The sequence below is a fragment of the Strix uralensis genome, chromosome 11 (assembly GCF_047716275.1).
Source record: "Strix uralensis isolate ZFMK-TIS-50842 chromosome 11, bStrUra1, whole genome shotgun sequence".
In the NCBI taxonomy this organism is placed as follows: domain Eukaryota; kingdom Metazoa; phylum Chordata; class Aves; order Strigiformes; family Strigidae; genus Strix; species Strix uralensis.
Genome location: NC_133982.1, coordinates 8655323 through 8674401, shown reverse-complemented (window position 1 = coordinate 8674401; position 19079 = coordinate 8655323). Strand labels below are relative to the sequence as shown.

At 35.7% G+C, this 19079-nt stretch overlaps 1 protein-coding gene across 3 annotated transcripts in view; it reads left to right on the top strand.

Annotated features, from left to right (window-relative positions):
- ENTREP2 (endosomal transmembrane epsin interactor 2) overlaps positions 1 to 19079 on the top strand; it is a 145524-nt gene that overhangs the window by 101972 nt on the left and 24473 nt on the right. For all 3 annotated transcript variants that reach the window (XM_074881015.1, XM_074881014.1, XM_074881013.1), the window contains exon 5: positions 15769 to 15876. In XM_074881015.1, the coding sequence (XP_074737116.1) occupies positions 15769 to 15876 (108 nt within the window). The remainder of the gene's footprint in view (positions 1 to 15768; positions 15877 to 19079) is intronic.

Genomic DNA, 19079 nt, shown 5'->3' with positions numbered 1-19079 from the left:
GAGACCAAATATTAAGAATATTGTATGAGTGAGTTATATCCCAGTGTAATCGCCCATATTGTTGCTTCACTTCATTGTCACCAAACTAGCAAGACATGGTGTTACGTTGGTGTGGAAAACAGTAAGGAATCCATGAAAGAACTGGTCAGAGAAAAGAACCCTAGCCTAAGAGACAGATACTGATTCATTTTAGGTTTAATTTAATGATCAACAGAACTAATTCTGCATCTATGGCTTTCGATTTCAAAGTATATATTTTAATAAATTTAATAGAATATAATGGAGTAAAGTGGTGAAATTAAATGTGATAAGGATCATAGGGATTTAGACTGTAGTGTGAGGTCTGAAAATGCTAAGTTATATTGATATTTGAAGCTATATTGTAAAGTTTAGAACAGGTAGAAATCCTGCAAAAGGTATATAATAAATATCTAAATGTTCTTCAGCTTTGTTAAGAAAAAAAGAAAAACAACTACTAAATAATAAGAATCAGGTAGAAATTAAAACAATTTTATATGGCCCCAAAATTAAGTAAGTGCTCTGCCTCAGGTTTTAATGAGGATGATGAAGACAACTATGGGAGCAAAAACCTACTGTGCAGCAGGAATTTAGTAAGTAGAAAAGAAGCATAACTTGACATTGGTCAAAAAATAATAATTAACTGCTACTTGGAATGCTAAATTCAGGACCATGTTCAGCAGGTAGTTTCAGTGAAATATGTTACAACAAGGTAATGCAGCAAAATAACTTCTCAGAAGGAGATTCTTCAAAGTATGACAGATGCAAAAACATGAACCTGTCGTACAGAAAAAGCTGACTTGCTGATCCTATAAAAATAAAGACTGAGGGAGCATATGGTTGCTTGCTGTAAATATGTCAGTAGAGTAAACTTTAATGAGAGAGAAAAGAACTGTTTATCTTTGAGGACGTTGTCAGCATATGAAGTGAGTAAAAGTGACATATGCTGGAAATCAGGGTAAGATTTCTAACCAATACAGCAATCAGATTAGAAGCACGGAATATAATTTATTGTAAAATATAACTCAGTCATTTATAAAAGGAATTGATGACATATCTGCTTGCACTAGCAGAGGACTGATTTAAATACAGGAGTTCCTATGAGTATAGTCTGAGTCCAGCTTTAAGTATGTTCAGAATTTTCCATTTAAGAGAAGATAGTTAAGAAAACAACTTTTTCAGAAAGTTTCTTAAATATTTTTGTTTTAATTCTACAGTTGCTTTCTATTTGCCTTTGAGAGCTCTGTATTCTTGGCTGTAAATATAAGAATAACATCCTACTAAGCCTGTAAGAAAAACAAGATTACAACTAATTAGGTAAACAGACAGTGATAAGGCTCACCTTCTTTAATTACAATTATCTACAGTGTGATTTTAAGAGAACAGATGTTTTAGTACCAAAAACTCAATTGTGCTCATTGTTTGGGGAGCCAGAGGGAGAGAAAGTGTAGAATACCAGAGTTAAGATTATACACCTTTATGTAGGTTTCATGCTCCTTCTCTTTATTGAGGATGGGGTGAAAATCTCCTATTTCCACTAAGTCATCTGTGCTTTTTTGGTGGTAGCAGCTACGGGAGCTGCACTGTGAACAGAACAATTGTACACATGTCACCTATCTGGTTGTGTTCCCAGTCAGTCAAACAGGACGAGGAAAAATAACAGTGGCTACCACTCTTGTGTATGCTAAATTGTGCCAGGATCATGCCTTGCATGATATTGAGCGCTTTTTTTAATAGTAGCTTTGAAAAATTTCTAAAATTTTTTTTTGTTTTTGTCATCTCTGCTCTGAATCATCTCCTTATGCTCCGTTGTAAATCAATGTCTGATTCTTCTTTGTGAACCCTGAACGAACTACCCAAACATTTTAATGGCGACACAAGAATTACCACTGCAGTAACAATGATCACACATATGTACATATATAGATATGAGTATTGATTGCAAAACCTGACTGAATATGTGATCTGTGAGATGAGTGCTACTTCCTGTGATTATTTGAATAGAGAAATTTCAGCACAAAATTATGTTACAGTAAAATGGACAAAAATACTCTGCCATTTCACTGTTGTAAGGGTTGGGGACCCAACCCATTTCAAGGACAGTGAGTTGGTGGGTTTAGAGTTTTACTTATAAGATATTATACTTGAACTTCTCTGCACATCTCCAGTAGAAGTAGCACAGTTACATGATGTGACAAACTACCATTAAGATCTGCAGGCACCCAAGTCCGATCCATCTGCCGTGTTTTACAATGGAGAGATTTTCTGGTTACTGTTTTTCCCCAGAAGATGCATTTTCTACAGTTTCCTGCATTAATAGCTTCTAAACTGCCCCTGAAAATAAGATTCTTGGCTTTGCTCTGGATACTCAGGGTCAATATTCTGTGCTGCTAAACAATGTTGGTGTCTTGGAATTTTGGTTTTAACTCTATCCTATGTTAGGAAGTTACTCAACTTAAGACAAATGAAGTTAAAAGCAAATCCTACCTATTTACAAAATTAGTAAAAAGGTTTAGAAAGGTTTATTAAGGATCAGATGTACAGAAATGAGATGATGACCACAGATGTGATGGATGCAGTTTCACTAGCACCAAGTTAATCTGCTTTTCCACAGAGGTGCCACCAGAAGGGGCAGTTTTGCACTGAGTTTGTTGGTTTGGATTTAGCAGGCATGTCATCACAGAATGAATCTGTTCCATGAACTGAGCTGGTCCAAAACCCCACAGCATCTGCACTGGGCTTTTAGTGAAAACAGTCTGGCACTGAGATCTACACTTTCTTCTGTCACACAGATTCACCTTTGGGATTACTGAAATTCCATGTCTTCACCTACTAGGTAGAGTGCAGTGTATAGCCAACATGCCAAAAGGAGCACACACTTGCCTGTTCCTTCCAAGTCATCTCTTTCAACAGCAAAGTTCCCTCTTAGATCAAAATCAGCTGGTGTGAAACTAGGCTTGGTGTTAGCCACTTTATATGCTGAACTTCATATCCCATACAAACAATATCAGTAAATCATGTAAATCAAGGTGAATACTTCAAACAAACATGTTTGCAAGGCTAATGTGTGTACCTCACTATTCACTCTTGCCAGTTGACTGTTGGGTCCAGTTTCATGACTGTGAATGATAGTGGATTTCGACAAACTCTGAATCCATTTAAGCAGATTTTGTGTTTATAATCAAAGATATATGATGGTTTTACAAATGTAGGAGGGGATACTGTTATACAAGGGAATTTGCCTCAGGACATTCCTTTTAATATATAATGATTTTTGAAAAATTAATTTTTGTGGGATGAAATATTAGAAATCATTTGTCCTCTGCTACTTAAATCTTATACAGACTTGCTTTTGTCTTATGAACTTAATTGAAGAGGAAAAGAGAATATTATTTTTACAGTAAAAAGATAACTTTTTTCTTACAGGAAAAAGATAACCTTTTTACTTACAGTAAAATGTTTAAAAGGAAAATATGAGCTGAAGCATGAAACTATGGCAAAACGTTTTATTTTATTGATACACAGACTGTTACCTTACACTTAATGGAATCTTACAGAACTTGGTATTTTAAAATCTTAAAAGGTCAAACATATGAAATCTCTTGGGTAAAACATAGAAGGCTCATTATTTAAATATCTGAAAAACAGTTAATTGAGATAATTTGTTTGCCAGAACCAATGGATTTTGTGTAAATAACACTTTATAACATTACCTTATCTTGTGCTTGGAAACAATTGAATATTTTTTCACTTTCTGAGAAAGACTTCACTTGAGCTCATTTTGCTCTTACCTTCTGTCCAAACAAGAGAGGAGTGATTCTAATGCATAAAGTAGAAGTTTATGGCCAAAGATACCAAGGTTTGTAGACTATGAAGAGAACTGTGAAACAGGACAGGAGCACAAACCTGTTATGAGTAGTCTTGAATTAACTGAAAGCTGAAGCTCCACTGGAAAAGTTCTTAGAGATTTAAAAGCAGTGTATTATAAATCAACCAGTCAATTTAGCCAAGGTGTTATCAGTAGTGTATTACTTTGACTGTGTCTCAGTCATCTGATACTGATATGCAAGCTGGCTTTTTTTCAGGTAAAACCAGAAAAAATGCAGGAGGGTAAATCTTTTTTATACATACATGCACACATATACGTATGTAAACAAACACACACAGACCTCATTGTAAAATCATATAATCTCTGAATTACATTGCTGATTATACTTCAGGCAACACCCTAAGTCTTTTCCAAGATGAGACCAGTACGAGTGAGAGGCGTTTCTTTAACAGTGTTACCTCTGAATGAGCATAAAATGCTGCAATGAATTTGTTGGTTTGTAGATGAAATTTTAAGGAACTGAGTTTTTCTTGTATTGTTAATGAAAGTACGAGAACTGAATTTTCCTGACAGCTTTCATCTGTGAAAATCATTCCTTCTTTCTAAACTCAGAATATCCTGAACTTATTAAAGACATGCATGCAACAAAGCTTATCTTCTTGAGACTGTGTTTTGAGAGGATGAAGTTAGGTATTTAGAAGATTGAATTATTTTGTAATGTATTATTACTGTCTGATATTTGTAAGTAAGAGGAGAATGTTATGCTGCTCTGATTTAGTAATGATCCAGTAGGGTATTTTTAATTACTTTAACAGCTTACACAGCCTAGAATACCTGCAGTCATGTGTGCTAATTTATGAATTTGCTGTTCCAATAATTGCTTCCTACTTTACTTAAAGTGCTTCTGTAGAATGGTTTTGTGACTATACAGGCTAGGGGAAAAGCTGATTTCCCTCCTCTGTTTTCAGCATAAATATTTGGTTTGGAGCTGCTAAAATTAAAGTACAATATAAATAGTAAATGTCTTTTTCAGGTTACTGATTCCATTCATTATTTTGTAAGCTAGGCATCATTATTAGAGATTTATGTAACTTGAGGTTCTTGCAGTCTTCTGTGTGAATCTTTCCTTTCCTCTCTGAATCCAAATTTATTGTTACTGACTTCCCTGTTGACCAAGCCTACCTATATGTTTAATTTTTTTTTCCAGTCAGAAGAACATGCTTTCGCTTGCAAAACAGAGGAGGATGACTCCTAACATGTTCTTTAGAGTCATGAGAACAGACATTCCTCATATTTGCTGTATGACCAAATGCAAAATATTTAATTTTGCTGAATGACTTACCTAAAAGACTTCATAATCTGCTTAAAATTGGATAAATCTCAGTGTAGAATAAGTAATTTCCTATCAGATTTTTAAATTCCGCAGTTGCTTCATGTTCCTTAACACAAGTAACTGAAAATATTCTCTATGCTCAGAGTGTATTTACCATACTAGATACCATCAACAACAGAGCAGTTCAGTCTGGGCTTTGTAATCTGAACAGTTGAGCTACAAGTATTCAGAAGTTCTAAGTAACAGTTGTATAACAGACATAGTCTGCTCATACTTTTCCTTCTTCATGAATGTTTTGTTCCTGGTTTAGGCAATGAGTGAATATGATTGTGAACTTCTGTTGTGGCTGAAAAGCTGCCTCTTTGAATGACTGGAATCTGTTTATTACATACTTGTCCAGTTATTTTATGGATCCTTAGTCTTTCAGGAGGCTCTAACTAACGTATCTCCAGTACTAAATTTAATGTAGACACCTGAGTTGATGAGAAGTATGCAAACTCGCATCCAAGCAGAGAAGACCGTTTTTGAGTTTATTTTTCTTAAGAAGCAGCTGTGCACTGCTTCCTTAAAAATATAGTAAATAGTTTAGACCCATGTAAAATAGTGTACGATATTGTACTTTCATACCTTAAATCTATTTTATGAAGCATTGGCCATTTCTCCATTTACAGTTCAATGTGCATTTGAGATGTGTATGGTTCAGAATTGCTTCTTTGTAAGCAAAGACAGTCTTCCTAGTATTAGAGCAGCTATTTTTTCTAGTGTTTTTCAGACATATCCAGTTAGAACAGCTGAAGTTATAATTTGAGTTAAAAGGATTGTTGTCCTTGAATTCACAAATAAAATTGTTACACAGACACTAATTTCATGGGTGAAAAAGCTTTACTGTCATTATCTCTTTTCAGGTTACAGTAGTATAAGAAATGAAGCACTGTAATTGAAGTCAATCAAGGAGAAAAGAAACCATTTTCACAGAATTGCAGAAGTGAAGCTGGTTTTAGCTCTTGATCAGTATGGATGTTTAGATTCATGTGTTCAGGGCTACTGCTTACAGAGTGTTCTTTTTACACATCAGCAAGCTTATTTTACTCCTTTTATTGTATATTGACTAAGCTTTCAAAACTGCAAAGAACTTAAGAGCCTCAAAGACTATGAACCTTTTATTTCCATGGGGAAACAATCTATTGAGCCAGCAAAATGTAAGTGTGTTGTAAAGAGAATTTCCAGTTCAGTATTGTTGCACAGGTTAGAACTTTTAAGAAGTACTAGATTTGAGCTACGTAACTTTTTTTTTGTAATATGAACATAAGTAACATATTTCACAAAAAATAATAAGAATATTAAATGTTGTAAATAAATGTAGAGACAGAGAAGTAAGCAGGATCAAGAAGCATTGATCTGTACTTTGTTTCATTCTAGAGCAAAATAGGGTTTAAATACAGTTTCTCAATTCTGTGTAAGCAGCACAGCTGGGTAATTTTCTATATAATATTTGACAGCAAGAATTAATATTTTGTGGTAATAGTGCTTCATCTGTGTGGTATGTGTCTGTATTGCATGGTAAATTCCCTGATTTGATGTTCATGCATGTAATTTAATTGACAGTACAGCTGTGATATGAAGAGGCAAGGGAGTGATTAAATATTTACCAAAGTATGCATTTGAGTTGTGAAGATGTCCAGAGATTATTGTTTTATTTTGTCTTACTTGATATTTAATCTGTAAAAGGTAAAAGGAGACAGATTAAGCAAGGCCATTGGTGTTTACTCCCTAATAACAATTAATTCTGAAGCCTGTGATTTTATTGTCCTTATGCTGAAGTCCTTTGGTGGAACTTCTGTGACTTCATTTCAAGCCCTTACAAAACAGTAGTTTGTGGTAGGTGGTTACATATCGAAAGGAAGTTTCAATTTTCTGTTTTTTAACTCAGTAATTTATGCATTTGATGAATGAAGTGTGTATGAACAAGATGAATCACTCTTGTTCCAAAGGTTAATGTGTCTTACTGCTTTTTTATAACTATGAGTTTGGAGTTATTGTATATATGAAAGCAAAGTTCTTTAGGAATTCACCTTATTACCTGGTTTCATACGCAGCCTGCTGTCAGTCATGTAGTACTTCCCTTCCAGACCTAAAATTGCATTGAGTTTTTGCTGTTAATGTAGGTATTATTAAATGTGTCACAGCTGGATTCCAGCTGTGGTTGACTTTTCTATGGCTTTTCTACAGCTGATTCTGGAAGGCAACTGATAGTAGAGAGGAATTCAGTTATAATTGCGTTTTCTAAGATGAAGGAACTCTATGGATATGGCTCACCATTAGAGCAAATTGATAGAATTCCAGTTTTGCTTTTTATTTGCTGTGATAGGAGGTACAAACTGTGTTTTGAAGGGCAAATTTTCAGAAGAGTGAATACACTTGCAGTGAGTGTTCTTTGGTTATAAAGGACCCAGTTCTGCCACCTCTCCCATCACTAATAGAGGACTCATGCCATTGTCATTTTTTGTTTTAGATTCTATCTCATTCCAGAGGTTTTCTTTGCTTCTGTGAGGTAATTAATTGCATATGGTAACAGATGTTCTAAATTGCTTTGTTAAATGATTGTTTCTACAGTTGAGTTATCGAAGTGATAAATCAACCACCAGTTTTTTCCTTATTCCAGTGTAATACCATCTGACTGCCTTATCACCCAGCAGCTTGATGGAAAACAAAGAAATTTAGTTTTTAGGAGAAATTGCTTTTTCAGTATATTAACATATGGTTTATTTCATACTATGTTCTCACTGAACTATATCCTGAAATAATATTTTTGGAATAAAAAAAATATTAAAAAATTCAATTAAACATTCAGATTTTTAAAAACCCCTCAGGTTTTGTAATACAGCTCCTATTTTAATGTGTTCTGTAGGTTTTTGGACATAGTCCCAGATTTAGAGAACGTGCATTTTTATGTAGTCACTTTTTAGAAAAGTGGTGCACTTGAAAATGTTGGTCGTGTCCTCCTAAGACTCTTCAACAAAAAAAGAAAAGGATGACGTGTAGCAGTGCTGAATGTGATTTGCTTTTATTTCATTTTTTGTAATTTATCTTAAATATTACCTGCTGGTAATCTTCATATTGATAAAATTTGAGAGACAGTCACTTTTACCAGTGTTTCTTCTCTTGCCTTCAGTCACTCATCAATCAAAAAACCCCCTGCTATTTACATATCTCAGCAGGCAGTTGCAGACTGGTGATGGAGAGGGATATAGGAAAGAGATAAAGATGTGAGAACAGAGTTTCAAGGGTTGAGTATGCCCAAAAGGTGGTTAAGGAGAAGGGGAAGGCTCTGAAGCCTGAGGCACTCAGGTTTCATAACGGTTTTCATGTTGTCTGAGCTCGTGGGCATGTAAGTGGATATTTGGGAATGCAATGAGGTTTTGAAGAGGATGGCAAGTTCCCTCTTTTCACAATGAATTTTATATGTAGAAGCCTATGAAATAAGCAAGATATCTATGTTTTCTGTGGGAAAGGAGCTTTATTTAGACAATCTTCGTATGCTGCGTCAAACTTCAGCTCCTTTCTGGAGGAAGGCTTATCCTTTCTGCTCCTTCCCTAGCACAGCCAGGAGCTGCTACAACTACAGTTGGTAGAAACTAAAGTGTAGAATGGAAATACTGAAATACAGCATTCAGATAATATTATTAATAAGTTTCACAATCATGTAGTCAGCAAAGTAGTCTGTAAATTACACTTACTTGCAAAAATTACAGTTTGGGGAGCTTACATTCATCAGCTAAAGTCTAAAAGCAATTCCATTAGAGAAACAAAGATGTTTTGAAAGATCAAATGGCATGTAGGATGTCCAAAAAAGGCATTTGGGATCCCTTTACAGGGCCATGGTTAAGGATTCTAAAAGAATGGCACTGCAAATTATTAAGCTGTCATTTTGCTGGAGAGAGGCTGTTACTGTATGATTGGATTTGGCTAACTTGTCAGTGCTTGATAGAACACAGCAATGCAAACCATGACTCCTGTCCTCTTAGAAGTTCAGGGCCTCCAGACAGCACTTCAGGATATTTAAATGGCCCTTTACACAACCTGGTCTCAAAGTCTTTTTACCTTTCTAGACAGTGGCCTGATTTTAGCGGCAGTTACAGGTATCTCACCTGTGCGCCATCCACAAAAAACAGTATGCAGAAACTGCAGCTGATGCTGACTACTCAGTATTGGGACCTCTGCCAGGTCATGTTTCCATTATTCTGGAAACATGGGAAAAAAAAAAAAAAAAAAAAAGAAGTTACATATTTTTAGGTATACATATTCTGTTTGCATAGCCAGCAGTGCTTGCTTGTGTACTTGAACACACCAGGAAACCTAACTTCTGAATTATTTTGATGTTTGTGGGTAGCAACATCTTTTCTGTAGCTACACTGCTTAGGGAGGTGTGGAGTTTATGTAGTTGTGGCATCAGGAAAACAATGCCCATGTTGGTTAAACCTGGAACATGTTAAATCCTTTCTCGCAACCAGCTCAGAAAATTCACGTTTTCTATGAACTGCGAAGAACACATCCCATAAGGGTGTCTACCAGTCTAACAAGTAGACATAAACCCAAAGGGGAGGTATTTCAGCTCAATTAGACTTAATGCAGGTTAACAAGAGGGAGAAGACAAGGAATATCTCTTCTGTTTCTGTTCAGCCACCCCTAACATGAATAGTTCTGTGATGTATTGCTGTATTAGATCTGACTGAGAGCTCCAACTTCATTTTTTGCCAAAATTCAAAATGAAATTAAATATGTGTGTAGTGTCAAAATGGCATTTTTTTCTGAAACATTTCTACTACCTCTAAAATAGACCTTATTACTTTCGTACTGGGAAATGTTCAATTTCATTTTGAGCTAAGGTTTGAAAGATTTGCTTCTTTTCGGTATGCAAGATGAAACTAAAATGGTGTATCCTATACTCACATTAATGTATTATTAGTTAATATTTGGTTTTCACCAGATAGTTTTCAGCTATTATGCTGAAGAAAGCACAGCAGAGAATGCACACAATTTTGAAATCCAGCTGATAAATATTTAAGAGCATCTACCAGAGTAGTGTGCAACCCCTCAGTAGGACATAATTAGGTTCACTTAGCCCCCTTTTTAAGGTTATAAAGCTCATACAGTGATTTTTGCCTCTGTTGATGCCAGATGTCTATGTCTAGTGATGTCTGTCACTAACATTTCATGGAATTCTGTAGTTAAATCATGTTTAATCTCACAAATAGTACAAACAATTTCTGCCTCCTGTTTGAGATAGCTATTTTGTCCAAATTATTTGTTGTTATATTTCTTCTTTCATTTGTAGCCTTCATTTCTCCAAATACCTCAGTGAGTCCTCCACAGTTAAAGGATCAGCCTATTATCTTTGTTTGCATTGCGTTTTGTAAGAATCTTACTAGTAGAAAGTGAAAAAGCCAGTCAACACATGCGCAATTTAACCTGGACAACACACCTCCATTTCTTGGCAGTCTCCACTTCTGAGTTTGATGATTTGTGCAAGAAAAGGGCTATACCTGACACCACTTATAATTTTGACTTAGCAGAATCAGTTTCATGAACATTGCTTTCTTGAATGTAGTAGCTACTTGCTGCTAGTGTGCATTCTTAGGGCTCAATATATCTGAAAACGATGTTGTTTATAACACTGTCTCTCTGAGAAATGTTGACACAGGATGACTATTTCACATAGGGCTAAATCCCAATGTTCGCATCTTCTATTCCACACACAGCCACATTTTTGTGCAATTCATCTAACATAGCTTTCCCCATTTTAGTGGGTTAAGAGGTTGGTGCTCCAGAGCCTTTGTATGGCTGAAGAATTACATTCATTTTGGTCTTATACTCAGTTTCCATTCTGAAGATCTCCAGCTGAGACATTTTACAAGACCACAAATTTTGTGCGATAAGCAGTTTCCTTCTGAGTCAGTTTTGAACTCTCAGGGATGTGTGAGTCTGCTTATTTCAAGAATTTACAGGATCATAAAGGTGGCTGTGACTATTATGGAGGAGAAAGCATAGGAAGTATGGGAGGGTTTGTATGAGAAGGCAACCCCAACTGAAGATGGGGTAAACTCCCCATAGATAATAAAGGAAAGGTTTAGTTTCAGTATACTTTTTGCTTTATGATTGTTTCTTTTGGAAAATGTGTGTTTTTAAAACTTCAATTGCAAAGAATTATTTTAATTGTGCTAATAAAGGCAGAACTTTCAGGTGCAGTAGCACAGAAACAATACTAAAAGAGTAATACTGAAACCACCCTAACTCAGTAAAAGAAGAAAAAATAGATATTCTTTCCTTAAGTAAGACATATGGACGGTAGCGTGACTAAGATTGGAGAATGCACAAGTATCCTTTGTGGGACCACAGTATAAGTTGAAGGTGTCTGTTATTAGAGAGGGAAAATGTGATAAACAGTTATGTAGGTAATAAGACAATTAATTTGGTAATTATTAAGTTTTAATAAAAATGGAATAGTACAACCATGAAATCTTGCCTTTTAAATAAATCAGTATTAAATTCAAATTCAGCTTTTGAGATGTACCGAGGGACCTACTTGGGAATATAACTGGCCACAGAGAAATAGCTCACAATGCTGTGTAACTCCTGTGGGTATATATCTCAATTCATCTAGGCTTGCTTCCAGGCAACTCTGACAGCAGCTTCCACTCTTAAAGGGGTCTGTGTCCTCTGCGATTACTGAGTTAAGGTGTAGCAAGAAAATTGAGTACATAACCTGCAGAAGAATAATTCTACATAGTACATTATACCTATCAGAGCATTAATTATTGTATAAACATGCTGAAGAATCAGATTTTTGTCTTAAAAAGATGAAAATACCCAGAAAAATACCATGTAAAAGAAAACTGTTTCAGCCATTTGTGAACAGCAGTGAAACGTATTTCACACCATTACAGATTCATGTGTTGTGTATCCTGATTAGTGTAGTTCTTGCAGATACCAACCAAAAACCTGTCACTAAAGCTCCTTGCTTTTGTGTTTAATATAGATTTCCTACTCCTTTAGACCTCTATAAATGTAGCTGTCTGTGGTGAAGTGCTGTGGAGAGTTAAGATTATCCCTGTTGTGGTTACTGCTTTTTCACAGACATTTCCTAAAGGACATCTTAATTGTCAACGTGTTCCAGCTGGAATCTGCATAAGCACCTACACTGTCTTTCTGGTAGCATGTTTGGCTATGGAGGGATTTAGATCTTGAAAGCCTGTTCCTGCTCACTTGCTATCTATAGTTGAATAAATTAGTGCCCTATGAATTACCTAATTACTTGTTCTGCAGGGCACGGGGAGGAAATTCCCTGAAAATGGTAAATTGCCTAAGGCTGATTAATTGGGGGGGGCGGGGGGCAGGGGGCGGGAAGCAGAGGAAAAGGTTTAGTTCTTGGTTTGTGGGCTGATTCCTGTTTGAGTTGAAACAGACTTTAAGACAAAAAAACCCAGTGAAAACAAACAAAGAAAGAAGTAGCCTTGCTTTCAGAAATACCTAGTGATGGTGAGGATATCACAATCATTGCTCAGCTATTACCTTCACTGTGAAAAATTTAAACTTAACATCTTTTCCAAATGTGTTTAGCTTTGCTGTCTTGTTCTGTTTTTGGCTGATAGATGTCTGCTCTTGTTCTTTATGAAATACATAAAATTCTGCATCACTGCATTTGAAACATTCTAGTTGTATTTTCTCCTTCAAAAAGATTGCAGTGGGAACAATACTCTAACTGTTGTGTGTTTAGCCTGGAAAAGAAGTCTGTTGATTACTGTCACAGTTGTTACTGTGGACAGTAATCCCTGCTCTACATAACATATGTAATGCTGAATAGCAAACTGAGTTCAGCTACCCATGCATGGCAAAAATCTCAAACCACAGCAAAGAAGTCGTGATCATTGTGTGTGTTCAGTCTGGGACACTACTGCAGCTCAGGGTACTTGCAGAGTCAACTTACTTTGTCTGTTGTTTCACAATAGCTAGCAATGAATAAAAATGAAAGCAATTGGTTTGACACTGTTTGGAGAGGCTTGCTAGAATTACTGGTAGAGAAGGAAGAGATTACTAAAAATGAAAAGCATTAAAAGATTTTACTCTGTGCTTTGGAGTGTGGAAGGAATTGGGGAAAAAAATTTAATACTTTCTCTCTCTGTTCATGTAGTATGAAATGGGTTTGGCTTATTCCTTATTTTTTATAAATGTGAGATAAGTGTAATTGAGAATAAGGTGGTGTTGCTTCTATCCTTACTTAGTAGTAGGATGAAGAGGGTAGTAGTTCTGCAGAACCTGAGGTTATGTTGGACAAAATCAATGATGTACTGTTGCAAAAAACCTCAGTCATCACTGCAGGATGTGTAAGGATGAGTATAGCTTGTAAAGGACAAGAAATAATCCTTACCCTATAGTCAGCATTTGCAAGGCCTTGGTTGTGCCCAGTTTAGGATTCTGCATTTGAGGAAAAATGTGGACCAACTTGAGGTGAACCAAATGAAATGAATGAAAATTATGAGAGGCCTAGGAAATTGGTCTCAGTCAAGGTTTGGGGGAAATGGGGTTAATACATCATGGATTAAAGGAGGAAGAGACTGCAGGCATGATAATAGAGTATAAAGGTGTAAAAGCCTGCTCTGTAATAGCCTGTTCTCAGAAGCTGCGGAAGAAAAGGAGGAATGGTTTTCAGCTGTGGATGTCTGATAGTAAAAAACAAGACACTGATAGTAAAACTAAGCATTGGAATAGGGGGATGAAGCTGTGGAATCTTTAAGAACAGATCAAAGAAACATCTGTTATGAGTGATATAGGCAGAGTTGATTCTATCGTGAGACATATAAGTTGTATGAGGGTCTCAAAGACACTTTGGATCCCAATTTACAACTTTGATGTACATTTTATTACTTAGCATAAATGGTATTAAGTTATACATTCAGATTAGCTAAATCTTTTGGTTCTAAATGGCTGTAGTAAGCAATGAATAAAGGTTCTTATTGCTAGGAAATAGCCCTATTTCTACCCTAGATCTTGTCTCTGCCTTGGTGTTCTTTACCTAGGTTTAAATATGGAAAGCAGAACATGCAGGATCTCAATCTCTTTTTGTGCCACCGTTAACTAATTGCATCTCTAGGGATTTACTTGCCTGTTTACCTCCATTTGAATGCTCTAAGTTGGTCCATATGACTTTGTATTTGAATGAGTCCTCTGTATCACCTTCTGTATGTGAGTTAGAGATTGGCCTTTCCAGTATTTTGCTGTTGATGCTGTTGATTCATTATTTCCCTGGCTGAGGGGCTGGCCAGGAAGACAGAAAACTACAGACCAAATCAGCAAGAGCAAATCTGGCTCAGTGTAAGTGATTAAATGACTAGAACTTGTTGACCCATTTCATGTCTGCCTGGTTCCCATGGCTGGCATTTCCATCTTCAAATGAAGGGCACTTGAGGAGCATGCAGTTATAGTGGCAGGAGTAAATCTGCACCTTTCTATCATTTTTTCAGTACTGTTGGAAAAAACAAAGCAGGCATTGCATTGATTTTATAGCATGGAAGTTATTTTATGCACTGGCAGTGACTGAAATACTCTTTTAAACTTAAATCTGCAGATTGTTCATTACACAGTGGGTGTTTTTACTCATGATATATTAACAATTTTGGATTTGTTGTTCATCTGTTCTCTGTGATGCTTTTTCTCAAATACTTCTACTGACTGTTCAGAATACTAACTGAGCCACATAATGGTCACAAGTACAACAGCTATGCAATTGCTGTAGAAGGACTGTAGTAGTTTTGAAACGTCACCAGCATGCTAAATCAGTGTTCCTTTTCACTGGCTGTTGGGAAAGTAAATTAAAAATCCAGTGATTGGAAGAGATGGATGCTTTTTTTTTAATTATACCTTTGTTATAAAAATGTTTCTGTTTTAAATCAAATGTTTCTTTTATTTTATCATACTTAATAAACAGAAATACTTTATATTCTATTTTAAATGTTTTGGGTTTTTAAAAAAATAATGTAGCCATATGCACTTACTTCATCAGCACCAGCTGAAATGCCCAGATGTAGTCACTGCTTTTCTCTTGTATCTAAAAATGTTTCAGATGCATAGAGTATCTGACACAGGATAAAATTCTCTATTTCATGCTAGAGTTCCCACTGAATTTTTTAACACACAAACCAAAGCTGTAGGGTTGAATTACTGAAAGCAATGAATCAGAAGTCTGTTTCATAGTATCTTCCTTGTGATAGCTATAGCTGGGAGTCCACTGTGAAAGCAGTAATTTGTCTTTTCTTTCAGGGAACTGGAACACTTGAAATATCAATACTTCTGAGGAAATCTGTAGTACCAAATGTATTGTGAGAAGTGCGGAAGTGAAGATGTTTGTTTCTGTAATTGTTCCCTTGGCAGACTGGTTTAAAAAAGTTATGAGCTGAATGGGTTCTACATAGTTAATTGAGACCATATCAATTGATAGCAGTTGACAGTGTTTATTAACAAACTGCTAAAAATATTTCCTGTCCTTTGTGTCCCTGAGATAAGAGATGATATTCTGATGCATGTCTTTTCACAGGACCTGTTGTTCAGTGTGTGCGCTCTCAATATCATCTCCACCATTGTCTGTGCTTTGGCAACAGCAATGTGTTGCATGCAGATGGTTTCTTCTGATCTCCTGCAAATGGTGAGTATGTTTCAGTGACAACACAGGATACTGTCCAACATAACGTATTGTCCTTATCTGTGTATACTCATTTGTACCTACTCTTTGCTTATAAACTTATGCCTATGTGTGTGTCTTTGTGTAGTGTTAGAACGTGTGTGTGCATAGGTGTATTTTTTTATTTGCATGCATCTATATAAATATAGCGTACAGATGTATGCAGTATGAACAGCTGCTGTGTTTAAAGTGTTTACATATTATATTAGAGAGATATAATCAGGATTTTGCAATTGGAAGTGTTATTTTTGTTAATGAGGTTATTAATGAGGTTCAGTTATATATGCACATTAAATTTTTTGTCATTACATGTTTATTCTCTTCAGTTTCCACACTTTACAGAGCAACTACCTAGCTTTGAGATACTATTTTTCACTACTTTTCTGATATGAAGTATGTGAACTGTGAGTTCAAAACTGGAACTTTTCACAGCCCTGTGCCAATAACAGTGTTTTCGTAAGGGAAACATGTTCAGCTTCAGAGTAGCACTTGTGTTTAAAACAAGAGGGAAGAGGATCATTAGTCTTCTGCATAGCCAGCTGCCCTACAGGATACTGTCTTGTTTTGGCCAGACAAAGACAGCTTTCCTATCCCAAATGAACGCTGTCATTCTCAAGGTTTCAATGTAATGTTGAAACAAAAAAGAAAAATTTAAAATCCTTTGTATTTTGCAGGCCAAGCATACTGTATCTAACTCAGCTCTATTACTGCCTAATCTAGGAAATTATCGTCCGTTTAATAAGAGAGGGCAAGGGCACAAACTAATACCAGACATTTGTAAATGCCTCGTATTTTAAAAATTTGCATGGATGGAATACTTGCCCAGCAAGTTAGCTGCAAATCATTTACACAACAGAGAAATGTCTGTAACCTGCCATGCAGGCATGTGGTTGATTTAAAAATAAATAAATAAAAGTACACTAGCTGCCATGGATATTGATTTAAGTGCATGAATTCCAGAGATAAGGCTGTCCTTTCTAGACAAATGTTCCAGTCACTGGGTTACAAACTGAGTTAAAGAATATCCTCAATCTGTGATCTGGTGTTTACTTCACATAGTAGTGGATATAGTAAGTTAGGCACATATGTCTACATAATGCCTATAAATGGTACATAAATGCATTTTTTCATATATCACTCTGTATTCATATTGTGCGTGCTTGTAGAGGCTTATAAACAGTGCTTATTTAATAACTTCGGATCTCAAACAGAACTGACAAAAATAATAATTTCAGCTGATGACACATTGCATTTTAAACATTAAAGGATTTTACCATACTGTGGGTATTCTTTCTTTTCATACACACACACACGCCACCACACACACCCCCCGATATTTGCTGCAAGAATGCCCATTGACTAGAGATCTTTTTCACCTTGCAGTGATGACAGGGAGATGAAGTGATCATCACACCTGGAAAGATCTGTCTGTTTAGTGTAACAATGGTAGCAGTGATCCAGAAGTGTAACCATATATATTCCAGGAATCGTAACCTACACTAAATTTTATGGTATTTAGCAGTGTAAGAGGAATGAAAATGTATAGATGACAATGAACCAATAATGATATTAAAGTGCTTCTGATGGCAAGAACCAGTAATCTCATGCTGGAAGTTTAAGATAGCAGCAGCAAGAGATACCACCCCTCTCAGATGAAAAGGTTTTAATTATCGTGCTGATTCTTTTACTCTACTCTTACAATATTCAAGAGCTACGTAGGCTCTCCTATTGGAAGAAGAGGCATAAAAATATAATTCCTAGCCATCAAAAGTATTATGCAGTAGGAAACATCCTCATTGGACATCATTAGGTTATCATTAGATCATCAGTTTTGTGATTCATGTGCTGTGTTAGTGTTCTTGTCTCAGAAATTAATCAGTTAGAATGGTGTATTTTTGCACATTTCAAATAATTTCAAGTTTTCTTCTGTCATGAAACTTCTATGTGCTTCAGGTTTTATTGCCTAGCAACATAGAACTGGCATATAATACAGTCTCAAGAAAATCTGCAACTAGTATCTGCTTTCTTGTTAACTTTTGCATACAGTGAGTATCTGATTTGTACAAGCAAGCTGACAGTATTTTATTGGAAACTGCTACCTTCCGAGGTACCAATCTTTTAGTAAAAATGCCCTAAAAAATATAAACACAAGCTGCCTGGTAGTAAGCACAGATTAAATTTTCCAATTAATTTGAAGAGGTTTTTTTGGTTAAAAATAATCCCACCAAACAAACGTTTGGTTTCAAGCATTAAGGAAAAAATACTGCAAAATATTGCAAACTACTTTTATTACATTATATTTTGGTTTCCTTTAGTTTTTACTTTTATACTGTTGTATAGGACACAAATGTATTTTCCTAGTTTTGAGTTGACTGTTTCAGAAAGTACCCCAGATTTTTCACCTTTAACCTTTCTCACCCTGTTAAGTATACATAGTTGCTCAGGAAAAAAACGCCAACTACCAGTTGTACTAAAGCTGCAAGAGTAAGTGATACCACAGTTAAAGGTTGAAATAGCATTTGTTATGTGTTTCACTACTTTAGACACTTGAAGGCTGCACTCCATTAGAGGGCTTCCCAGAATTGTTCTTTCTGTGTACACACCCCTCCAGCAGATAAATGTGAATCAAATCAGATTATATCAAGGTTCTGTAATGTGAAGAAACATCTCTTAATAACGAAGCTGTCACTTCCATGATATTTCATTTGTTGCCTAAAGCAGTTTCAGTTTGCATCATCTGATGAATGGCTACTGCAAAAAAATCACTGTTTTCTTCAAAAGGTAGCTGCCTGAATTACACAAAGAATTACAAGAAATTATGCCCAAGCTAAAGCATGAAGTACACCTATTCCAGTCCTTCTTCCACTCCAAATATGTTTATACAGTAATTATCCTTGAAGTAATGGCACTGGTATCATTCAGTGTGTTCTGATTTTATCACCATCACTGTTAGTAACTGTTCTTCATGTTACGTGATATCTAAAACAATCTGTTATTTTGTAAAGGAAATAAGGTAATGATGACACATGCAAACTGTAACATTTAATTACTGTTTTCATCAGCAATAACGATAATTCAGCATGACATTAACTTAATAGGCTCTAGTTAATATTTCTACCCAAATACCTCAAATAAAACACCTCTGTATAAGGATAATATATTGATGG